Source organism: Andrena cerasifolii, chromosome 5 (assembly GCF_050908995.1).
Source record: "Andrena cerasifolii isolate SP2316 chromosome 5, iyAndCera1_principal, whole genome shotgun sequence".
Lineage (NCBI taxonomy): Eukaryota > Metazoa > Arthropoda > Insecta > Hymenoptera > Andrenidae > Andrena > Andrena cerasifolii.
In genome coordinates, this window is record NC_135122.1 from 9,751,125 (window position 1) to 9,776,878 (window position 25,754).

At 52.2% G+C, this 25,754-nt stretch overlaps 1 protein-coding gene across 3 annotated transcripts; it reads left to right on the top strand.

Moving 5' to 3' along the window:
* The first annotated feature begins 150 nt into the window (after positions 1-150).
* On the top strand, positions 151-25,589 carry Lrch (Leucine-rich-repeats and calponin homology domain protein). 3 transcript variants are annotated; one of them, XR_013085429.1, is made up of 14 exons: positions 215-537; positions 14,455-14,599; positions 14,679-14,911; positions 15,076-15,212; positions 15,296-15,511; positions 15,774-15,938; positions 16,286-16,407; positions 16,489-16,638; positions 16,709-17,109; positions 17,191-17,342; positions 17,412-17,549; positions 18,468-18,545; positions 23,415-24,200; positions 24,236-25,589. XR_013085429.1 is itself a non-coding variant. In XM_076813549.1 (13 exons), exons 1-13 carry the CDS (start codon positions 351-353, stop codon positions 19,635-19,637), a joined length of 2,364 nt encoding a protein of 787 aa, XP_076669664.1. In that variant the 5' UTR covers positions 151-350; the 3' UTR covers positions 19,638-21,561. The 3 variants fall into 3 exon arrangements, 2 of the variants coding, with proteins under 2 accessions (XP_076669664.1, XP_076669663.1); XM_076813549.1 differs by lacking the exons at positions 23,415-24,200; positions 24,236-25,589 and adding an exon at positions 19,398-21,561 and having other exon boundaries at positions 151-537; XM_076813548.1 differs by having other exon boundaries at positions 23,415-25,152.
* The last annotated feature ends 165 nt before the right edge of the window (positions 25,590-25,754 follow it).

Consider the following 25,754-nt stretch of genomic DNA (forward strand, 5'->3'; position numbering starts at 1 on the left):
AATCCACGGGGAACAGAAGCGGAAGCTAACTTTGGCACCGTTTGAATTTCGAAGTGCGATTGCTATTGCGATTCTCGAATCGAACCAGCGCCTCGATGTCAATCGAGAATCCAAGATGGCGTCGCGGCGGGGGCGCTGCAGTCGAATGCACCGAAAGCACGCTCCGGCGAGGGCCCGATGCCCGATCAGTAGCGCAGAAGCAAGTATCCAGAGTGGTTGGCGGGTGCGGAGCTTTATCATTCGGTGTGCATCTTCGCCTGGTCGTTCAAGAGACGAGCGGCTGGTACGCGCCGGGGAGGATAAATTCGCCGGCGTGCTTCCGCGTGCGTGCGTGCCTGAAAAAATGTAATATGGCGATGGTCGCGTCGAACATGAGCGGCCACATACAGAAGCAGCTGACCAGAAGCCTCGAGCGGATCCTGGAGGAAGCGCACTTGAGCGGCGAGCTGAAGCTCAGCGGCCGGAAGCTAAAGGACTTTCCAAAAGTCGGCAAAACTGGCTCCAGCAAGTACAACCTCCAGGATACGGTCTTCGCCGGTGAGTCTCTTGGGTTCGCGCCCGACAAATTTTCTCTCCTTAACGGAAGAGTGGAAACAGGAGAAGACCGATCGAAAGGGATAGGACACGTACTCGGCGTTTAAATACGCACTCAAACATTCCACGAGCAGGCTACTAATCCCGAACAAGCTGTTCCAAGGAAACCCGTTTGATCGAAATTCGTTGTTTCCCCTCCCCAAAATCCTGCCGACTCTGTCGCGGTCCCAAAAAGGCCCCGGGGAACACGCCTGCGAGCGTTGTACCATTGCTACGACGTCGTGCGCGATACTGATCTCGGATTCCTTCAAAGTTAACCTCGCGTATACTTGTGTTTATGTCACGTCCACGCGCGCGTATGCGGCGCCGAAAGCTACGCCGCGTACGCGTACCGTTCATTGTCTAGATTACAGCTGTGCACGCTTCATTCACTCCTGCCATCGGGCATAACTTGTATGTGCTTTTTTCTTCGCCTAGAACCTCGGCCTCTGTTACTACGGAACGGAGCCCAAACGATCGACGAAAAGTAAAAGAAACAAAGGAGCGGAGAATAGGAGGCCACTTTCTTTTGTCAACTGTCCCCATGGAAACGTTTAAGCGTTCGTCGATCGCTGGTGCAACGACCAGCGAGAAATATTTAAGCGTTACATAATACAAGCCCATCCGTATATTTACGGTGCAACGCTTCGTGCTCACGATTTCGTAGTCCGTTGCCCATTAATATGCTATTACATAGTCTCGAACGGTAAATAGCGAACGCGGAGCTAGGAAACGTGGAAAGGACGAAATGCCGGGAGTACGAGTGTCTCTTTTTCCTCGTTCACGTGGCACTACGTGGGCCTCGTTGCGACAAACGAATGGCGTTTCTACAAACCGGTCGTACCGATTCATCTTGAGCAAACGATCCGTTTGCGATGTACGGTTTCCACCGATTCGCCCCCGTTATTGATAATGCCAGAACGAATTGTACTTTTATCGCAGGACATTCTTTTGCATCCCCGGTTACCCGTTCGTAGGGGAACCGAAGCATAGAAAAGAGAGCACCGTACAGAGTAATTCGTTTTGAATAGCTAGGCGCTGTCAGGGCGACGTTATCTCGACACACCCGGTGTTTCCTGTTACCGAGATAACTGTCGTGCATTCGACAGTGTACGGTTGCGACGATACCGGCACGAGAAATTACGTGCGCAGAAGCGTAAGAGCGCTCCAAGTGTTGAGACTGTCGATACACACTTGCCAAGAGTCGATAAGCTTCGGCTTTGTGCCCCTCGAAAAAAGCTGCGGCACACACGGATCATTTGCCAACGCACAGGCACGCCGAGGGGACGCGATGCGATATTAATTTCACTGTTTGCCCTCGTTCGCCACTAATTAGAAGGTGCAAGTGCCGTTCGTCATCCGAGAACGGCACCGTTTCGTTGTAGCAACAGTTTTACGCGACGAACGTGGACGTCTCTCGCCTGAAGTTATCGAGCAGATTAATGGGAACGCTGTAACGACGGACGTACAAATTTTTAACGGAGAAAATCCTTATCGGCTGCAATCAGATTCGCATCAGTCGCGAGCACTATCTGAATCGACGGAGTTTACACTTTTCCAGCTAGATATCTCGTGTTCCCGTCGACCACACGATCGATGGTCTATCGAACGTGGGACACATGCACGCGGCAATCGCAAATACTTTCCGTTGCGCCCAGCAACGGTGAATCAGCGACGATTAGTAAAACACGTATGCAACGTGACAGCCTGGCCCGACGACAAAATCAAACATACCTATGCGGCGTGGATTGGGATGGGTGAAATTTCCACCTTCCCGAACGGCTATCAATTCTCTCTCTTCGACGTTTATAGCATCGACCCAGATTTCTTCTCTAGTGACAGCCAGACACGCGACGCGGAATTCTCCTTCGATCGGAGGAAGGCGGCTCCGAATTACGAGGTCTTCGATGCACGAGTTTCCAATATCCCCGGGGAAAAAAGTGGCGCAGGCTCGTCAGCAAAGAAATATCCGTGATCAGCCGCGCGAATCTTAATCAGGAGTCGGTCGTCGTGATTACTCCCCGGGCACAAAGGAACAAATAATTATGGGGCCGTTCCATCGTCGCGCGGCTATCCCACCAACACTGATCACGGCTTATCGGTTTTCGATAGGCGATTCTTTGGCGAACAGAGGGAGAGATGCAATTTCGGCCGGCGTCCCTCGAGTATCAGCCCCGGGACGAGTGAAAGGGAAGCTTTTACGCCCGTCAGAATTTCGCCGAGGTATTATCAGGGCGACGGTCGCGTCGGGCCTTCTTGCGAGGTTCGACGGCGACAGAAGGGGACGTGGGGACGTAAGTTGATTAGGGAACCCCAGGTCAGTACTAGGGATCCCCGCCGTTCCTGTGCCTACGTGGCTCGAAACTATCGCATGCAAATAGACCGCGACGAGGAGAGCCCAGCCACGACGAGAACGTCGGGAACGAAAATTCCGTGGCCGCCTGTGGCTTTCAGCTCCGTGCCAACGCGTTCAGCTGCGAGTTCCGCGAGAGTTTCGCGGACGTGTGCCGGGGGCCCTTGTCTCTCCATTCACCGGAGAAACTCGTGGGCCCGATATGCCGGCACACGGCAGGAAAAAAAACCCCGATCCATTGTGCGTGGACGAGCACCTACGCCAACGAGTAAAAGCGAACGCGACACGCCGCGCGAGCTATCCGATGGAAAAGAGTAAGAGGAAATTTGCTGGAAGTCGAACGGAACGAGGACAGGGAAACCCGCGAAGGACGGTCGCTGCACGGGACAAATTGTTTCCCCCCGAAGCCGACTCAACGCCTGCCGTTAATGACTTTCGTTCGCGTAATTACGGGCAACGGTGCCGTTCGCCGGAACGAAGGCCGAACGGGCGACGAAACGGCGGTGTAAATGCCATGCCGCGGAAAAAGCTTCTTATCGATTATGTCACGGTGTGCTGCGCGCTTTCTTCCAGGAACGCGAGGGAGGAGCAAGGCGAGATCCTTTATTTCTTCTCCCTAACCCTCGCCTTTCTTCGGCATTCCGGACCAGTAGCCCGGCCCCACGCTTCCGAGAAGTTCGCTACTCTGCGTGCGCGCTGGCATTAATGCCCGCAGATTTCTCCCAGATATTCGTTATCCTGGCCCGCTTCCTGCGCATCTCTCTCGAGTAAGTTTCCACGCGCAAAGTACCGTCTTTTTCAAGCTCCTACTTACCGGTACACAGTACCGCCCACGCAGCCGCTTCCTTGCCAAATGATCTTATAATCTCACGTCGCGTCGGACGGTCTCCCCCACCCCCTCGTTAAGGGGGCAGCTGCACCCTGTGATTAACGAAAAGAAGCACGGAATCCAGGTAACAGCGCGGCAAGACCGCGCCCTTCGCCTCTCGCCGGCTCGCATACTCTTCTTCTCTCTCCTTGTCTCGCGTCGCAGCTCGTCCCTCATCTTCTTTTGATCGCGGCCGAGTTCGCGACAGGTGTCTCTCGGCGGGAACCGGTCGAGCGAATCGAAAGCGTTTTCTTCCCGAATCGCTCCAAGCCGATCCCGTACCTCAACCGTCGCGACACCTCGAGACCGTTCGGAGATTCCGATTAATTCATCGGAACTGACTTGCCTCTGTGATCGCACCACCCTGTATCGAGTAGGTACAGGCCTGCGTCGTTCACTTCGATACTTTACGCCTTGAAGGGGCATCGGCTCGGGCTGATAAGCCTGCCTATCCCCGAACCAACCTTTCCTCGGCTGTTCTCGTAGCAGAAGAAGGGTGCGGAATCGTATTTTTACGGGGGGCGGTGGACGACGCGCGTGCTGTACGCTTCCGTGCGTGCTCCCCAGAGGAGCAGGGAAACGCCAAGGGGAGAGCAGAACATCCACCATGGATATGGGAGAGTCCCGGCGCGATGGGACAGACCGGGCTAAAGATAGAGACGCTACAGCTGCAGTGGCAGGGGTGCCAACAGGTCGATACTCCATAACGCGTTATATCGTTCGCTTCGCCATAGCGCCGGTGTTCGCTTATCTCGCGCTCTTGTCTCTCTGCCAAAGGGGCACTCCTCGAAGATGATGTCGCTCGAGTGCTCGCCAGCCAGCCAAGGGTGGAAAGTCGCCTCGCCGCTATGAAATCTCGCCAACTATTGCAACGCGAAACGAACGACTTTCGTCGAATGGAGAGTGTCTGGAAAGTTTGCGCCCAAAAGATTCGTGCGAAGCTGCACCGAAGAATCTGCTATCCCCAGACTTCTACTTTGCGCTCGACGAACGTAACACGCGAACGATTCGCTGCGCTCTATCTTTATACGAGAAGCGTGCCGAGTGTACTTACATATGCCCGCGCCTCCAGATCGTATCTCACACGCTTCGAGAGTACGCGATGAATGTTCCCGATACAGGGGCACTCGTGTTTCGCGTGCCCCCCGAGCTACGGCCCGTTTGTCTTTTCTCTAGCCACCGACCACCGGCAAGGAGTCTCCACCAAGGAATATCGTCGCTGACGATTAATCGGTTAATCGGGACGCTCGCGTATCGCGCCGCGTAGAGACACTTTTCCGGCGCGACTCGCTCGCAGGGGGCGTTAATTAAACACCACGGTTTAAACGCTGGGGCGCTAATTAACGAGGCTGGCAGCGTCGACTAACGTTTCGCGAGGGTAGGGGAGAGAAGGGCCAGGCGCGAATACAGCGGTTGATGGGAAACGGGAAAATCGCTCTGAAAATGTGCCGTTTTCTCGCGGCGCTTTGGCCGTTTCGCGACATGTCGCTACCGTGCACCGGCTCCCTGTGCTTACGGCGCGGGTATCGCGCGTGCAACGCGGTGGTTTCGTTGCCGAGTTATAATTAGCAGAATCACAGGGCCGTCCTGGCAGCCTGGCGAGCCCACCGCGTACGTATGTTTTTATTCCACGCCGGTTTCTCCTCTCGCTCAGTCGCATGTCGAGCTCGTGTACAGTGTCGTTGCACTCACCGTTACAGCGTGGCATCATCCTTGGTAGCCGCTGATACTCGAGAGGGATTTCACGGTCGCGACCTTCCGTCTAGTGTTTCACGAGTTCGCGAACTGGGTCAGACCTGGAACAGATAAAAAGTTCGCTGAACCGTGGGAAAAACGGTCATCGCAGGATAATCCCGCCGCGACGATGAATACCCGACGATGGCTCTGCAAACGTCCCCCGTGCTGCGGCAGCGCGATATTAGGGAACGGCGCGGCACTGTGTCAACTAGTTGTACTGCGCACCGTAATACTCTGCACCGTGCAACTCGAACAGGAGACGAATGTTTACCAGAGCCGTTCGGGTGCTCGAAGTATTCGAGTAGCTTGAAATGCGAACCGGGCGGGACACGATTTTTCGAGCCGAGCAGGGATCCGAACGGATTCGGGTAGTTCAATTCTTTCGGGCAGCTCGATTTTTTCGGGTACTTAGCTCGATTTTTTCGGGTACTTAGCTCGATTCTTTCGGGTAGCTCGATTCTTTCAGGTAGCTCGATTTTTTCGAGCACTTCGATTCTCAAACAAATTGAATCAATATTTATATATATTATAATAATAATAATTGCTATTATAGCTTATTTTTTAGTCTCGATAATCTTCAGTTTTTTTTTTGTAATAAATGTTATTTCAAACCGAAATACAAAAATTTTCACTCCCGCTTAAGTATAAGTTGCGTAAGTGAGAGATGCAACGCGAAATGTGCTAACAAAGAACCTTTCAATTACTTTATACAGTATGGGTTTTGAAAATTATCAAAATACATGTGTTTTAATTTACATTCGGTACTATTAAAACGTCCCATCTACTCTAAGCAAGCAGATTCAAAACATTCGGGTTACCCGGATCCGTTCGGGTCCCGGCTCGGCTCGATTCTTTCGAGTATCCGAACAGCTCTAGTGTTTACCATGCGCCGCGAACATTTCGAGCAACGGCATCGTTCTTCTCCGGCTCTTTGGAACAGATGGGAGCACTCTCTTCTGAAACCCCGAGCCGGAAGAATTTCTGAAGGCGGCGCGAGACCCGCCAAGCGTGGCAGAACGCTTAACTCGCTTTCGATGGAAAAGAGACGATAAGCGTGTCGATCGACCGGCAAGCTCAACTTGGCGCGGCTGTCTCGAGACGCGTCTTGTTCGCCAATAAATTCCAACCGCATTGCAGATAGGAAACGTGTCTTTATTCGGAGCGCTCGTTCCTCAAACACGCGAATGAAGTTTCCAAAGGTTTTCGAAAACTAGGAAGTAGTATTTTCTTGGAAAGCGACCAGTCGATGCGCAGGTAGCTAATTACCGTCGCGCGTAATCTCGTTTGCAGTCCACGCGCGCATGTTACGTGTCGCCGGTCGGAATGGAGACGGTTAGAAATACAGTTATGGCTCGTGCTGTTGCCTTTGCCCAGCGTTATAGATGGCGAACGAATGTAATTAAATTATTCTTGGGTCGTCGCACGATAATCCAACCGTAGCCATCGTTGGGAGGCGATCCATCGGGAACCCGCGAGGGTAAACTTTGTTGTGTAACCGTCAGTTCACCATGAACCATAAGGGCGCGAAGTTCGAATCGAATGTTGTATTCCCGTTACCTTGCCATGATGCGAACATAGCTTTTCATTCGGAGAAGGGGGGGAATTTCGTGAAGATGTTGGTTTTTCTTATTCGTTTGTAATTAAATTATGCAATTGAAAATACTCATGGCTGGGTAATTAAACAATCGTTATGATTGTAATTTTTATTAATCATCGCCGAAAATATGCAAACGCTCGTTGGAAAACAAATGTTATTCATTTACGTTAACAACCGAAATTGAAGATCATTCATTCAACAGCTGGATATAAAACTGAGCAGACGTGCTCTCGTGATTCGAAAAGACTCTTGATTGTATTTAAAGCTCGAGTTATTAAGTTTAATCAAAGTTATCAGTTCAAGTTCCCAGTTAAATGTTGTCGTTGTTTATTTAAATATTTTCTAATAAACTCTAAATCCACCACGAGCAAAGTGCTTTAGCACTTCGCGGGCAGCAACCCTGCTCCACACGAAATTCGCCGAGCGGCCACGCAACAGCGTTGAATCGGTTCGCGTCACGGAGGTTGGTATCGATCACTCCGGATATCGAGATAGCAGTGACTCGATACACCGTTGCACTTGCCCACCGTCTATATAGTTTCTTCGACCGGTGCACGATTAATGTATCTACCAAGGCCTCGCCGAGTGATACGACGTCAGCTTTCGACGTGCAGAATAATCGTGCATGCAGCAACCGCGGCGTGACGAAATCCACCTACGGTGTTCGTACGATTTAATGAAAACGCGCAGCTTCTGTTTCGCGTTCGCTCTACATTTTCGGACTCCTTTGTCTGGCGCTGCGCCCGCTCTCCTCGAGAACGCGCGGATATCCCGGCGACCGTTCGGGAAAATGTATCTTTTCCAAGAGAGAACTCTTCTTCCGCGACACTTTACACCCGCCCCGTAGACAAGTGGAATTTTTCATTCTCCTCGCTTTGTTCGCGAAACGGACCTCTCCCGGTGTTCAACCGACAGACAGAATCTCCTCGTGATCCAGCTTTGTTTGCATATCACGGCTTCAGTGTCTTTCTGGTAGCGCTCGCGAGTCCCGACTAGGGCCCACTCTCGCAAGCCTTTTACCTCTCAGCCGTCTCGAAACGATCAGACGCTTTTATCCTCGGCGTCGCGACGACTTCGATCTACCTACGCCACCCTAATCCATTTCAGCCGGCCGCTTTGAATCCGCGCCCTTTCTCTGCCACTTTGCCTAGGTGAGCTCGCGGCGACGCGAGCAACCGCCAGCTTGTCTGCCGGTTGCCGAGCTCTTTAATCTCTTTGATTCCGCTAATGCATCGGTTTTCCTACCTGCTCGGGGGTAGGCGAACGCGAGAGAACGGGGTGCAAGGCTGCGCCCTAAGCGCGCGGTAACCCGAAAAGTAACGTTCCACAGATCAAAGCTACTTTTTCCACCGGTCCAACCACAAATGCTTTTCTTCCGAGCGTATATAGACTCCATAACAGCTCCACTCGCCTCTCCGCTAAGAACGACTCCGATGGAAACACATCGGCGTAATTAAGAATGTCGAGATTAGCGAAATTGCTCGGGTTTTCTGTTTCGGCGAAGACGTCGTTTCTCGCGGAGGACTCGCGAGCGCGGATAATTAGTAGGCCGCGGCGCGATTAAGGCTAACCGAATCTGTGACGCGGCTCTTCGTGTCGTGGCTTCGGTTAGAAGATACCGGGGGCGCAGCCTCGGTGCACGAATAATTCGCGTGGAAACAAATCTACGACCGCCGGCGTTTCTTGTCGTTCTCGTTAGCCGGGTTTAAATTAGCCGACTCGTCGTTAACGAGCAGCCCTGGACGCGGTTTATCGTGCGCGGCAGCATCGAGAGAATCGCAGTCGCCGAGGCTGCCGGTGCTGAGAACGTGTCCTTTGGAACGCGGCGTTTACTGCTAGGTGGATGACGAACAGTGTCATCGATTCGTCCACGATGACATCCAGCAAAAGGTATGCTGGCCAGGAGTATGTGTATGTATGTCGCTCGAGGTCTAGTCTCCCGGGGAACGACGACGGACCATCGTATTCAGGGCTTTGTTTCGTGGTTACGCGGCGTGGTTACGAACAAAGGGACTCTGCGGCGCGAACTCGCCAGGCCCTTTTCAGCCACCGCGAAACCCCCAAGATTTTTTCCTGCATAGTATAATAGAACTCCATTGCTCCCAATAATTTTGGGCTCGGTACCTGGTTCGCCGAACATGTTCCACATGAACTCGAATCGTTGCACAGAGTACATTTAAATGTTCCCTTATATCCAATCAGTGGAACAAAGATCCGAACGATTAAACAGTGACGCGGGAAGGGAGAATAAAGCCGGGAATCCACCTGAAAATTAAGCTATGCAATGCTATGCTAAGTTTTAAGAAAAGTGTGCGATTTTTTCGGAAACATAGCGAGGCATAGCTTCCGAAAAAAACATAGCACAGCTTAGCTTAGCTTTTGGTGGAAACTCTATAAGAATATATTGAAGCAAAATTTTTAAAATGTAGCATAGCATGGCGCAGCATAGCTTAGCTTATCTTTCAGGTAGATCCTACTGTACATGCCATCGGTGCAGCGCACTGTCTTTCCCGTTTCCTTCGAAACGACTCGCGCCACCCGCTTCGACCATATCGACACCCAGGAAAAGATATTGGGGCAGAGCTGGTAGGTCGCTCGGTGTAACGCGATCTTTCGACTCGTTATCGAGCGTGGTCTCGTTGCGAGACGCTCTCGTTCCACCCCGTGCACCTTTCGACGAGCTCGCCACCCGCGGCCCAGGTCGCGCGCATTTTTCCACCGCGGATATTACTTTTTAGGTCAAGGATGTAGGTGGAGCCGTGGAGTTTGCAAGCTCGGCTCGGCTGGCGCTCGCCGCGGCGAAAACGAGGAGGCTCGCTAAACGAGAGACGAACAAGAAACCCTCGGCAACAAGAGCTGGTTGGTTGAATTCGTAGGAGACGAGGAAAGGGAGGCAAACCCTCGTTCGAGCTGACGGAACGGGTTCTCGTGCTTCTGCCGATACTTTGCGAACCGCGCTGGCGAATAATGCCGAATCGATTATTTGCTCCGCATACTCGACCTCTATTCGAGAAGCTTTCAGACTCGAGGCATTATGCAATATAGATGCGAAGTTAAGGCGCATGGTAACTCCCACGCGAGTGCCTACCCGAGAGAGATTGCAATCGGTTAAGGGTAAAGGGTTTTCATGGCGGAAAGTGGAAATGCAATGAGAAAAAGCTTGTCCTTTGTTAGCAGAAGGTGGTTGGGCGCACGCGGGTCGCTTAGGTGCGCTTGTACACGAAGGCGTGCACGCGTAGTGGCACGCTCGAACACGCAGCACGCACAATGCGGCGCACTGTTCGGCCAGCACGCATTGGCTGGCTCGGACAGACGGCCAGGACTCTGGAAACCGGCTGCGCGATACCACCTTTCTTTATTTTACGCTTCCCCACGAGTTTAATTCATGCACCGTCGAGTCACCGACTTCCAGATGCCTGACGACTTGTCCCGCGAGTCCGAAGCGATCGACTCGACCTCCGAGTCACTCCGAGCCGGCATCGATCCACGTCTATCACGCTACACAAGCTCAGGAAAGTTCCGAAGGCTTCTAGAGGCCGAGCTGGTTCATTGACGATTACAGTGCCGCAAAGTGGTCTCTTTTGATTCGCGTGGACGGCTGTTCGGCCCACGGTTTCGAGGTGCTTCGATTCTGTGCGTCGGGGCCCATCGTGTATGCGAGGCTTGTCCTCGCTCGCGTCCTCGTCGCCGGAAGTGGTGGCGGTCTCTTACAAAAGCAGCGGAGTCACGCGCTCCGCCTTGCTCCTATCGCTCGGGTTCATCCTCTTGCTTTTCCTCCTCCCGACCGCTCCCCACACCCCCGCGGTTTATCCACGCTTTTCCCGTTTCGTCTTCGACGCGACCGCCCCGCCAATGACACAGCAACAGCGACGGTTCAAGGATGAAGCGACGGAGAGAAGTGTTTTCAGCCGGTGGACGCGGCCGCAACTTTTTCCCTTTCGTCCCTTTTCCACCTCCTTTACCTTCCCCGCGTCCTTTGTTCTTCTTCTTCTTCTTCTTCTTCTTTATCGTCGGTTCTCCCCGTTCTCCGCGCGACGCACGCGAACGACGGCGAAAGTCAATTACCCCGCGCAAGGTGCAGCCGCTCTTCGTTCTGATCGATGAAGCATTCTTGACGTCGCGACACAACCAGCCGTGGTGGAAAAAACAACAGATTCTTTGTTACCTCGGTCAACCCTGGCCTTGGAACGAACGTCACCTATGCGCGAGTAACGTCTTCATCCTGTCGCTCTGGAAGGTCATCATCGGTGCGCGTGGAACTAATCTGATTTCCCTCGCTGCGGTAGCTGCGCAAATTCGCCATTGAATATACTGGCCCTGAGCATCGTATTTGGAGCAGAATTAAATTGGTTCCGGCCAAGTGGATCGCGTCACTCGTTAGCAGAGTCCTGAATGTTGTTACCGATCATTAGTCGGCAAGGCGTTCGCTGCGCCCCGAATGATATTATTTTCCACGAGGAGAGCTCGACAAGAGGGTGCGGCGCACAGTGGTCCCAAATCGCCAAAAGTTGGCCAAAATTCAATTTTCGAAATATATAGCAGCTTTATACGCGTCCGCCATATTGGATTCGCCATTTTGTTTTATTTATTTATTTAACATATACGGGTAAGGCCCATTTATTAACAAAATTGCTAATGAACAATACCTAGTAGAGACGGACATTACACAGAAAAGAAAAAGAAGAACAAACGAAATATGTCGAGTAGGTACAATGATTGTGAAACCCGAGAAATGCGCACAGCTATCAAGACACAACCGTGTGTGCCACTGCTCTAAAGACACTAGTCTTAAAAGTGGAAGGAGAGCCATGAAAAAATTCACTCACCGTACAATACGCGTTAGCTAGATTACGAATTCGGCTTATGGGGTCTGTAAGACCGAATCTGGAGGTGCAGATGTGAGGTCTAAAGAGCAGAGTATGCCTGATAGCACGTTCCGGAACATTACAAATTAACTAAGCTAATAACACGCGGGCTGCACACCAAGCCATTAATAATCTTGAACAAAAGAAGTCAGGTCGTTAGCGATCCGTCTACACTCCAGACTTTCAAAAATTTTGAATCTCAGATTCGTACTCAGCCACCCTAAGAACCCCCGAGCACCGATTTCTGACTAAATTGAAGTATGTTTTGAGGAGCTTGCCGCTTTTTAGCGCTTTGGAACCACTGTGCGGTGTTCCGTGGGACACCTTGCGCTCTCGGCACAGCCAACCCCCGTGGACGATATTTGCTATGGGGGCGTTATCGATCGGACAACCCTCTGTTTCCACGGTTTCCCCACGGCCCTTATGCCAGCTCTTATAACCCCATATATCCCGTCAAGGATAACTTAACGTCGTTACAATATTTTCTCGCCGGTTTTGCTCCCGTTGCTCGCGTCAAATTACAACGTCGCATCGAGCCGCCGACATCGATTACCTACCCCTCAAACAATGGCCGTCCAAGTCGCAATTACGAAATTCAGGCCTATGTACTAAATAACTTCCGTTCTCCTACGACTCCTCCACCCTCGAATTAGCGGGCCGAGACAATTTTTGCGCGTGGTCGTCGACCCCGCGCCCTTTTGTATCGGCGATAGTGGCCGAGGTTTCGTGACTCGACACGCCCAGAGAACACAAACAACTGGAGCTCTCTGTATACCCGTTCTCCTGAATGCTCGCAAAAGGACGAGCCGAATCCTGCCCTTTTCATCCGCCACGGAATAACTTGTCTCCTCGGGCGCTCCGACCCGGCTAGCAACGCACAAGTCACCGCGAGGCGGACATTTTCCGTTCGTACGCGACGCGCCAGCCAACCCTAACGACCGTTTATGATTGCGCGAGCCGTCTTTCCGGCGTTATTGTCTGGCCGGAGCGCGCGAGCGCCCAATAAAAATGCAGGCACGCCGATTCTCCGCGACTTAATATTCCGCTCGTAATGTATTATTAGCTCGGGAGAGTGATCCGACAGCACGGCGCCAAGTGTCCGGTGCAATTGTTTCCGTCATTGAGACGCTCGACACGGACACGAGGACCACGCCCATGCACTTGCGAAAATGTCACCGGGAAATTCGTCCAGCCTGGCGCGAATCCGCGTAACGCGTTTGATATCGACCACCCTTGTGACTGGACCTCGACCTTGGTCCTTGGAATCGGTCGATGCGCCCGCCCCTGCGTCGAGCACCCTGCACAGGGTGCGAAAGAAGCAATGGTCACGGCTTTCATTGACACGACGTGTCTCTCTCACCGCGCCTCAACTGCGTTCGTGAAAGCATGCTGCTATTATTTCTCCTGCGCCCTGTGTACAGCAGACGCGCAGTCACGAACTTTTGCGTTCGCCACTGCCGCCGGAAGTTCCAGCACGTTTCCCCGGGTAGATAGCGAACGGGGTCCCCGGTGAATATGCTTTCGCTGAAAGTTGTTTACGCTCGAGAGCCGACACCGAATCATCGATAATCCCGCGGTGGAAATTTTTTTAATCTCACTGACGGGAAAAGGGGTTGGTACTCTCGTCATCTGCATCGCGCGAACAGGAACGGGCCGACGCCCCAGCTCGACGATTATGCGATCGACCGTGTACCAATAGTTGCACGCTTTGCGTTTCCACCCCACGGACTCGTTCCCATTAGGAACGTGGGCGTGCACGAGGGAAACGGGACTGCTCCTCGACGTGTAATAAGTATTCGAGCAATAAAACCTGAGGATCGTCGAAACCGGAGGAGAGAGCTCGGTGTCTTGTTGATCGATTGGCAATTTCCGTGCCGATCGCGTACTAGTGGGTGAATCGAAACCCAATTTCCAAGAAAAGGGAGAGTAACCCTCGCGATTTCCGCGAATTAACGTTTCACCCTGGGTCGGTTGTTGCCGGTGGCACGCCTCGGCGAGTTCGCAGGAACATGGCACGGTTCGGTCGGGCTGTTGCCGGTCGATGGAAAAGGGAAAGCCAGCTCCCGGAGGAGTCGGAGGCACACAGGCGGTAGTTATTGATCAGAAAGGAGGTCCGAAGCCGGTAGCAGCTGAGCCACCCTTATCCTTTTTCCTAGCTTTCGAGGCTGTGCACGCACGTGGCCATCGCAGCACCCCCCCATTCACAAGAACCCCCAACGAACTCGAAGGCCACCCCAAGCGTAGCACAGCTGTTGCTACGGGCATCCTGTCCACGGGCTCGATTAATCGAGTCTCCTTAACGACGACAAGTATTGCTTTCACGCGACGTCTGTATTACCTCGACGATAGCTGGGCGTGAACTATCGGGAGTCGTCTCGGATATCGATCCGAGCGACGGCTATCTTGAAACGAGAACCACCAGGTCAAGATGCTCGTGCATTGTATCGTATTCCTGTTGCAGATCTATCCAAGAACCGTTTCGGCGAATTACCGGAAGAGGTCACGGAATTTCCGTTCCTGGAGAAGCTGCACCTCTATCACAATGCGATAAGAATAATACCGGAGACCGTGGCGATGCTCCAGTCCCTCAACTACCTCGATCTTAGGTCTGTAAAACGAAGGGAGAAAGCGGAGCGATGCGGGCCCAGAAATTAACCGGCTTGCCCGACCATTTTCTCTTTGCAGTCGCAACCAATTGACGTCTCTACCTCGGGAGATATGCAGGCTACCGCTGCAAACGTTGCTGATCGCCCACAATAGATTAGCATCTCTGCCGGACGAATTGGGCAGGATGACGGGGCTGGCCGAGCTCGACGCGGGCTGCAACGAAATCACCAACCTGCCCCCACGGATGGGCGACCTCGCGCGACTCAGGTCCTTGGACCTGAGGAGCAACATGCTCGTCCACCTGCCTATAGGTATGTCAGCTTCTCGACTCGCACAGGCGCGGCATTGCGATCCGACGAGCACTGGTTTCTTTAATGCCTGTATAAAACTTTCCCCCTTTCCTCGCCCCGCTGTCCGTTAATCCTTTTACGAGCCGACGCGTACCCACGTTATTCGTAACGACCACTCTGCACAGATCTGACGTACCTGAGGCTCGTGAAGCTGGATATCAGCGGCAACCGAATATCCGTGCTGCCGAACGAGATGAGGAAGATGAAGAGCCTGGTCGACTTTCGGCTGTCCGACAATCCTTTGACCTCGCCGCCTGCCTCGGTGAGCATGCATAGCAAGGAAGTTTGCGAAGTTGGGTCGAAGAGAGGCGAGCTGGTAGCGAATCTATCGTAACTGTTTTGCAGCTATGCATTCGCGGGCGAACGCACATCTTCAAATATTTGGAGAGACAGGCGGCGAAGCACGAGAGAGCAAGGGGAGGCCGAGTGAGGAGGACACCCCTGGATGTGAGAGGTCACGCGACCTTGGACACGAGGGCTCACAGGCGGCACAACGTCGACAGCGGCTACAGCACCAGCGACGGTGTCGACAAACGCTGGTCCCAAGAAATTCACAGCGCGGTTAGTTTCCTCGCCCTTCTGCTCGCCCTCTCCCTTTCTTTTCGCTTCTTCTCGCGGCTCTACGGCATGCTTCTCGCCGACCCTCCCGTAGATAACTTTGATCCAGCGTAGAGAAGCTCCCAGTCCCCAACCACCTTCCATCGAATCATGTAGAACGAACGCTGAGAAATAAAAGTTTCGAGCGCACGCAAACGCGCAAGCACGCACCACGTCGTCGACGATTTCTCGTAGTACCTCCTGCTGGACACGTTTTTGCGCGCAGGTGCACGACGGCGGCGAGATCCGAGGGCTGTGGCGTCAAGAGTGCTCGCCGCTCTCGATAACGCTGCCCCACGAGACAAGCGTGAACGGGTCTTGCAGCGGGACCTCCACCCCGAGCACCATCTCACCTGGTGAGCACACGTCTCTCGAGGACGAGCTCGGCAAGGTAGGTGTTCGAGTCGTTTCCACCTCGGCCAGCAATTTTCCAAGCCGTCCGGGTCCGCTGAAAGTTACGCCGTTCCGCCTATGATACCACGTCTATATTTAGCGATTGAATAGAAGTCGCTCGCCTGCGCGAGCGAGCGCGCCCCTTCGGCGTGATATCTGTGTTGTGCCGAGCCGCGCTTGGCCGTCGTTCAAGCCTCATTCAATGACCTTAACCCATTGAAAGAACTCGGTGACGGCGTGGCGCGGCACGACGCGATACCCCTCTCGATTAGCGCGTTAAATCGGCGGCCGAGCGATGCGCTCACCTTTCGCCCCCGACTTCCCTCGACGAAACGCTGTCCACAGGCCATGATACTGCACGATCAGTTGGAAAAGAGGAGGTTAGAGAGGAGCACTTCGGAGAACGGCGCCGATGTCAGAAGACCGATGACCTCTGGCCTCTACCACGCGTCAATTACGCCGCCCGGGTAAGCCAGCTGTTAATAAGTCGATCAGGAGAGGCCGTCGCGTTGCGTTAACGTTACGCTCATGTTACGCGACTCTTGCAGGCCCCTCGAGACCACTCACATGAATCAAACGCAGCCAGTGTCGTCGACGAATACGCATCCGGTCCAGCCGCTGCAAAACTCCACCCCGAACTCTACCTCTTTGCTGAACGGAGACGACAAGAGGCCTCTCAATCACATACAAACCTACAGGTACGCGCTGGTTGTTCCCTCCCCGGGGGATTGGGCAGATGAAGCAACGTGGATGTGGATTCATTTTCAGGGAGTATAAGGAGGCGTTGAGGCAACAGAGGGTGAACGAAGGGCCCAGCGTGTACAGGCCTCGAGAGCAAGTAACGCCGCCGGGGAACGAATCACCGGCCAACGAGACGGACTCGAGCAGCAACAAGGAAGCCGTTGCTCTCACTGGCAAACAGATCTTTAACGAGGAGAACGCGACAAAGAGGCCGGTGCAGAAAGTCACACCCTCGCGCATCAACTACCAGAACACGGCAATCATCAACGGCAGCAACAACGAATACAACAATAAGAACGGCAAGTACCTCGAGCAGCCGTATAAGAAGCCTAACTCCCCGATCAAAACCTCTTCGAGCATTCTGTCGTCGAGCTCCAGCCCTGGACACACTCCTAGACTAGTCAAAACCGCCGTCGGCTACGTGGAAGGTGAGCTCTCGACGCACAGAGTACGGAACGGTGATTAGTTGCCGTTCGATTAAACGCAATCGTGATAATAATGCCCGGCAGGTAACAAGAGTCCCAGCAGGAACAGCGGGAGCCCAAAGTCACCTAGATCGGTCACTTGGAACAGCAACGTGCCAGAGAAGTACTCGTTCACCATGAGAAGGGAGTTCGAGCGTGCCAAGGAAGAGGCTGACTTGATCGAGCAGCTTCGGAACGTGAGTATCCGTATCCCAGCCGAATTCCTTTCGAGGAAACCAGACGCTAAAGTTCCAGCTTCCTTTCAGCATATAGAAACGAGGCTGAAGATGGCACTGCCCGAGGACCTCGCTCCCGCGTTGACCGACGGGGTGGTTCTCTGCCATTTAGCAAACCACGTGAGACCACGCTCGGTGGCAAGTATCCACGTTCCTTCGCCAGCCGTAGTAAGTGCTTCACAAACGTATATAATTGCACTTCCCCCGGCGATCATACGGCAAAGATTTACAGTACAGTCGCGAATCGGGCAATTAAGTAGCTGAGCAACTTAAGACACAGAGGCTGGGAACCGTTTACGGTATCCTGCTTGAGAACTTGCCGCATTCTTCAATGGGAATGGTAGAAACTGAATGGGAGGTGAGGTATAGACTCCTCGCGGCGCTACGAGAGGCTCGTCTGCTTATTTTCCCACGTTTTTTCGACAACCTTGTCTCGACGCTCGAAACTTGTTTACCTTGACGCCTGACCTCGCTGACCGACTCTCCTATTTCTCTTCCACTCGCGCAGCGTGCGTGGTCAGCCAAATCCGAGAAGTAGGTCATGCAGGTGTTCAAGTAAATACGTTTCGATAGAATCGACTCGAAAAAACAAACGTGGGAAAAGAGGAAGAGAGGGATGTATCTAATATCTCGCTGGGTTACCCAGTCGTTACCGAATACACAGGGATCTTAAGTCGAACGCCGCAGACGGCTCGATCGCCCAGGCTTTCTGCTTCGAACTAACTGCCGACTGTTCAGCTTTAAAGGTCTAATCACACTTATCAGCTCCGCAAGCAAAAGATGGGCGTAGAGGATCTCCTCTTCTTACCACTGAATGATACGGAGCTGATAAGTTCGTTTCGACCGCAAGGCGGATGCACACGTATCAGTTCCGTCAGCGTGAGTAGAGAACATTGATTCCTTGTTTTGGAATGGAGCAGTGACGGCACTGAAACGTCATCGAGTTCATATGTGTGAATCCGCCTTTAACCGACCTATCTCGAAGCTCCGAGATGCGTTTAGTTGGACGAATGCCTGGCTAATTTCCCGACCTCGTTACATATCTACTATCAAGTACAGGTTCGAACGATTCTGTTGGATTCACAGCCGAAGCTGACGATGGCAAGGTGCAGGCGTAACGTGGACAACTTTCTGGAGGCGTGTCGGAAGATAGGCGTCGACGAGGTAAGCGATCGCACCGATACCTTATCTGATCTTTCTTTTGAGAGTCTCTCTGTGCTTTGTCTCTCGCTCGTGATACCGCGGCATGCGCAACACACTTGACACTGGAGTGTACGGGAACAGATATTTCTCGTTTCCCGTTCTCCGTTATCGTCTCCTGCCCATTAACGCATCTCACCGCGATAACTATGCCCGACACGTGTTGCGATCGTTCGTGCCTCTTCGCCGAAAGAGTCGAAGGTGTAGCTCGGCACGACTCGAGGGTAAAATGTGCGGGAAAAAGAGGCAGGAATACATACGTCGGAATCGAATATACTCGACAGCTGTCGGTGCGTTTGTCCATGGCATTTCCAACAACGACTAGTCAGTCCCCGATTGAGTCGCGAGGGTGTGTAACGGTGCTTTCCCAAAAATCTGTCGAGTCGCCAGTCACCGTGAATTCGAGGAAAGGAGAGGAGCAGAGAAGCTTTAGTTGCATGCGCCTAGACTCGTACTCGCTTTTGTGTCGCTTCGTCCGATTTCTAACGATTCCCCGCGGATTAACAGCTCCTCGAACTCTCTGTGAACGTTCACGAGCGAGCTGTTCGCGTTTGTTTGTTCCTCCGAGGTAGAAGCCACGGGGAAGATTTCCTCGAAACGATGCCCGCCCTCTGCAACTGATCGATCGCTTTCCCGAACGATCCCCGGGCAAAAAAAAAAGAATCATTCCGCTGTATAATCTCCGTATCGTTGCTTTCGAGGAAGGTGTCGCTTCGACGAGGGGGGTCTCTCTATATGAAAGAAAAGAACACACACACAATCGCTCAGCGACGAGGTAGAGACTGGGACTGAGTAGTATCGTTGTTGGTGTTGCAGGAGGTGTTAATGGACGCGGACGCAATCATGGACGTGGGTTACATGGACGCGTACGGGCTGGAGGCTCTGGCGCGTCTCGTCTCCGCTCTTCTCCTTCTCCGCTACGAAGGAGAGGACGATACCGAACAGCCGGCCGCAGGTTCATCCCTTACGATTCAGGACCGCGTTCTGTCCGCGATGCTTTTCGCCACATTCCTCTCCAGCCTCGTTCTGCTCTATCTATTCCCGATCCCCGACTAAACGCTGAACATTAAACAGCGACAAAGACGAGAACGCCAGAGCGCAAAGCTAAGATGGAACGAACGACGCTCGCAAGATAAAACGCACGATCGAAGATGGGATATGTAGCTCGGACATTATCGTATTTCGATTCGATCGTTCGCTCGATCAAACTGCTGCGCGACACTCACCCCGCCCCGTCTGCTAACCACTTAGCACCCTTAGAGCGGCGCTACGTTTAATCTACTTTCCTTTTCCTCCACCTCTCGCTTGTAAAGGACTGAGTGTCGCGCAGCATCGTCCTCGGCCACCGATGCCGACCATCGCCGAGTCCACTGATCACGGGAGGAAAAGAAGGAAGAGGTATTACATATATGCTCGACGATGGTCCGCATCCAAGCTCTTCAACCTCTTCACCGTTGTCCGAAGTGTCTCGTTCGCGACCGCCAGTTCCCCTTCGGTTCTTTGTCTTCTCATTGAGCGCATCGCCACCGAATCGAGACACTCGGAACTTCGGTGAACCGTTAGTCATTGTAAGAGGGAGCAGAGCGCTTTGCTTGTAAACTCGACTTAGTTGACACCGACCGCAGCATATAGCATCACATGGCTCCAGCTTTAACACAGGGTTGTCCGTTTCTTTTGCCTCCATCGTTCGTCTTCTCGCGCGCAAGCCCGAGAGCAAGTATTCGATAGTCCTTAAGTGTATCTCGAAAGGCAGTTTCTGATCGTACGTTTAGCCCGCCTAGTGTGTAGGAATCGCTACGTAGCGCGTAGGTTAGTTATGTGTTTCCACGTTTGGAATGGAAGGGAAAGTGAAATCAAAGAGCGCAATCAAAGCTGCTGCTGCTGAACGCTCGCATATCAAAGTTGATCGGCTCCGAACGCACCTCCAGCAACGAATCGTTCGATGAGATCGCTACGATCGGGAAAGCAGCGGCGGTGGTTAAAGTCGAGGACTGCTGTCCGATTTTCATTCGAGACGTCTGCCCGGTGTTTCTGCAAATTCTCCACCCCCTCAGTCTCGACGGCTTTGGACGTGGACGAATCTCTCGCGATCCGAAAAGGAAAAGGAATGGAATGTCGGTGGGCGGTGTCGCAAGCGCGACGGCCAAGTTCAAACGGAAAGAGAAAAAGAAGATATCTTCGTGTATACCTCGGATGGTAGTATTTTTTTAATATTCGACCAATGGAATCGCCTATGGCTCTTTCAGGATTGATGGGTCTGTGATAGGTAGCCTTCGAGAGTACTCTACAGGATTCGCAACAAGGTGCTAGAAACCTCTTTCAGTTTCAAAGATTTCCTATTTTGGTACGTAGGTCTAGCGCACGTGCATTCGAACTTCAAAGGGATCTTGATTCTCTGCCCTGTTTTCTTGTTTGAGTGAGAGTTACGCGTCCCTCCCCGACATAGTCGCGACAGACAAAGACAAATCTTCTGTTTTCGCTGGTCCGGGAAAAGTAGACCTTTCGTTCGGGAGGGGAACGAAGGAAACCAGAGCACACACACACACACACACGCACACACTTCACCGACCAGCCAGTTCGGTCGTAGCCTAAGATATTCTACCGATATTTTCGTATAAACGCGATTGACGAGAGAAACGAATGGTAGGCAGATGTACAACACGACACGCGTATCGTTTAAAATTTAAAATGTACGCGCGTATAACTTATTCTATATATATATACACATATTCGTACGATAAGGTATATTGTTTACGGTAAGAATTTCAGGAGAGACGAGTCTTCGTGCCGTAAGAAACTTTTACTTCCGGATTTTGCATCAGGCACACGTTGAATTTCGATATACGTATACACTTTTGGGATAGTTGAGTGCCAAACGCGCGTCCCGACTCTTGTTTCTCTGAGGAGATCCGCATCGCTGTTAAATCAATCGAGACGGGCGAATCATACCCGACGTGTCGAGAATAACGCCCCGAATCGATTGGAGAACGCACAAGGAATTTATTATACACGAGAAAAGAACGGCTTCTATTACGGTCTACAGTAGATTCGTAGAAATTCGTTTAGGGATAACGTTGCTTCCCTTTTCCCCCACGGAGACCATCCGAGTCTCCGAGTTTATGGCAAACTGTATAGCTGTTTAGGGGAACTGTATCTTCCAGATATTCCGCGTCAATCCAGGCGAGACATGTTCCATTTCGCTGTATGGGCGGCAGAACGTTCATCCATTTCTAGTCCTCGGTATTACTTCTAATCGTAAGTCCAACCCTCGGTTCTAGTCAACTGACTGTCCTCTGTTTTCATTTTTAAACCTCCGTTCTCGCTTAAGTTATGCAACACGTTTCGCGCACCGGCGACTAAAACGCTTAGCCTCGTTACTTAAAGTACTTGCGTTTCTGTTCCTTCCGTCTCTTCCACTTCTCTTCCGTCTCGTCAATGACTGTCTGAAAGTCTGAAGCGGACCCGAGGGTCCCGCTGCCCTCTCCCAAAACCATGATCGCATCAGTATTATTTCGATTACGATCGGACGGGACACGCGAGTGAAGTCGAGCCGATCGCGATAAGACTGCGTTTCACTTTAATTTATCGCCCCCCGTCGATGGGCCTGGCGCGCGCGGCGCGTTTCTTTTCCTACGCATTCTGAGAATTAGTTGCCGCTCTCGCGAGAGGCTGCGCCGTTAGATTCTACTCGCGAACAGACGCTGGGTAGAACGGGCGCGTAATAAGGAGAAACAGAAAACGAAATCATTCCGTTGCATTAGCCAGTATAACTGTATAATTTTTGTAAAGAACAGATTGAGAGCGAGAGAGAGAGTGAGAGAAAGAGAGAGCGTATATATACATATATATATAGATTATATATATTATATATATATTATTATTATTATTATTATTATTATAATTATATTATATCATACTGTATTGTATGAACACAGATACATATATGGTATGTTGAAGCTACTTTGCTCTTTGGTTGTTTTCTTTTTTGTTTCTTTAAATTGTACTTAAGCTGGCAGATCGGTGCTTCGTTTTTTTACCTCGTTGTTTTTTAAACCTAAGCTTTTTTCGTCCGATTACTGAGAGAAGGGAGAACCGTCTCCTCTGTTTAATTCACGTTCCTCCGTGTCGATCGCTTTGCCCCCAACCTTTCCACTTTTGTGCAATCGAATTTCGAATCGCTACTGTCGGTTGCCGATAGAATTCACGATTACGAAGCGGCGAGAGCGACCTGCCGTTGCCCGTGTCTCTATCGTCCGCGAAGGGGCAAAGAATTCTGTCTGTGGAAGGTAGCGGGGCGGCTACTCCTCGCCTGGTCGATCGTGAATCCCCGCGGCATGCTCGCGCTTACGATTAGTTTGTACCGCCACGCACAATGAGAATACGAGCCGAGATTACACAGCCAGATTAAGGTCGAGTCAAATCGTCGGAGACTTCTCGAGTGTATCTTCACCGAGGACACGAATCGGCTGAAACACCGCGCGACACGATTTGACTCGGCTCGGTACCGCTTCTTCGTTCCCAGAACGGTTGAAGTCTCTTCCTGTGCTTCGTTACTCTAATCGGCACCGGTGAGCAAATCATTCGAAAGCCGGTTTCTCGCATGACAGTGCGCACACGATCATTACTTTCGGGAGACGTACTCTGTAACATCGATTGTACGACTAAGCATTGTAACGCTATTTCCATTGATAATAAAGTATTCTTTTGGTAAAATTGGTCCAAGACGAGACGACGAGCAGTGGTGGCCGATTCGCCACCTCTGATCGCCCCCCTCGGCAATCTGAATTAAACCGGATTAACGGAGAATTTCTCCGTTGTGCTTGTGATTTTCAGAACCTCGTGTGCTGCGCTAGCGACGTGCTGGAAGGAGGCCGAGGAGTGGTCCGCGTGGCGGTCACGGTCTCCGAGCTGCTCAGGTTCCATCAGACGCGCTCCCCGCTGCAGACCTCCTCGTCGAACCTGCCGAACCACGTGCCTGCTTAGCGCCAGACAATATAATCCCTCCTCAGGCACTCACGTCGACCAGAGACAAGGGAGCGGACGCGGCCACGTTTATTCGACTGCTGCAACGAGCGAGGGAGCCATCGCAGCAACGCTTTCACGCGTTTCCGTACTCGAGCCTCGTACTCGGGCATCTAGGATTCCTTTTAAATCAAAACTGTGAGGCGAGGCTCCAAAGCACTCGACGCGGCCAACCATGACACACTCGATTAGATATACGAAACTTTTATACGGGAGAGACGTATGTTTCTACGGAGGAAGAGCAGCTAAAAGACTAGGGTAAAATCGTAGCCGCGGTCGATCGAACTGAAAGGCTACGTCGCGCCAATCAAACTCATGGAACGTTTATGGATAGCGGGGACATTTTTAAGGGCTCGATTCTTTTACTAGCCCCCTGACATGTTACTTCGAATTCTTGTCAGCGCGGAAGCATTATCTCCACCAAGATAATTGTTCCTCATTGTTCCCTCGTCTGAGAGCGATCCCCGTGAAATATCTCCGCATCCATCGACGCTCTGCATATCCGTGCTTTCCGAATAGCTGGTTACTACGCGACACTTTTGTATCGTAACGCGGAGCAATACCCGACCGATGGAAATCAAACTACGCGACAAACGCGTTAACGCGATCCCGCGTTCGACGCAGGAAAGAAGGCACCGAAATCCCAACGACGTTCAAACACCCCGCGGTTAAATCAGCACACACCGATCGGCGAAGCAAGATTTCGCCGCTCTTTGTTCAGTATTTCCTTGGTTCCGCGGTACTTTCTAGCGACTCTGTGCCCATCGGAGGAATCAGCGTTGCTACGGAGCAACTCGAACTCATTTACCCGCGTTCTGTTAGTCTCGAAACGACGCAGCGCGATGGCGATCGACAGCAGGCGAGGCAGGTTTCGGTGTGAAGCGAAGGTTAAGTTAGTTAGGAAGTGTTTCATTGTCATCGACGATCGAAGGTGGACGGATCGGAACGTCGACGTCGATCGTCGGCGGCGACTCTCGTCCAAGGGTCGTCGACATACCGGAGCATCAATCGTGCGTTACGTAAGATTAAGGCCTAGGTGTTCGCGGCAACGGTATACCGACAGCATTGCGATTTCTTTTCGGTCGTTCGCCACACCCACCTGCGTTATTCATTTCCAACGACTAGCGCTCGATATCGAGCCGCCCGTTTTTCGTTGAAATATCGACTCCGAGTACCGCCAGGACTTAGCAATTATTCCCGGAACGATAACCCCCCATTAGGTGCTAAGTGTAATTATCGTTAGTTGTAATGCCCCGCGTTGTAAGGTTCGTTTAGGGTATTTCACGTCTCTGCCCCCGCCCCACCCCCTATTTTTAACGAGCGATCGCGTATAAGAGGAACGCGAAGGATCTCATGCGTCGTGATCGTCGAGGAGTCGAGTGTCTGTGTCTCGGTGTCTCGCTCGGGGGTGTTTCGACGCGTTCCAGTTCTTTCATTTCCTCTTTTCGCGAGCGACGCGTTCGCGGTTCCAAGCTCGTCGGCGGGACACCGACCGTAGATAGTTTTACCGTGTATTCGTATTTATTGTGCCAAAGATATATGCGTTAATGTTTTCTCTCCGCGCCCCTCGTCGGGGGAGGGAGTGTTCCCAGGTAAGCGCGGACGTTTCTCGAGGTCGTCTCGAAGGGAGAAGAACACTGCCAGATCGTCGCGTTCTCAGCGCAACGAGACCTGCTTCTCCCTCTCTTTACCATTTTCATTTCGTTGGACCAGCAACACCTTCTCGCCCGTAGGTATCCGAGAATTTGTAAGGCGAGGCGTCGCTGCGGAATTGTATACGTATTCGCTGAAAGATCAAACGCGCGCGCGTTCCTCGGACGCGCCGCCGAAGCGAGCGACCACCGTTTGGAACATTTCGGGCAGTGTCGCTGCGCCGACAGTCCCACCGAGAAAAACGAACAAAGCTCATCGATCGTTTCGACTGATATCGGCGGCCGCTGCGATCCGCGACTCGCGGGCTCGCCGGACGACCTGTTCCAAGCGCCTGCTCGCCCCATGGATAAGTATAAATACACCACGCGTAATATATTTAAAAAAAAAAAAAACTAACGGATACAGTGTATAAAATAAATCGAGAAAATCTCCGTATTTTTGAGTGACGTTCTTGGAACCTGCCCCGCACCCTGTCCCAGAGATGCATGCTGCTGTGTA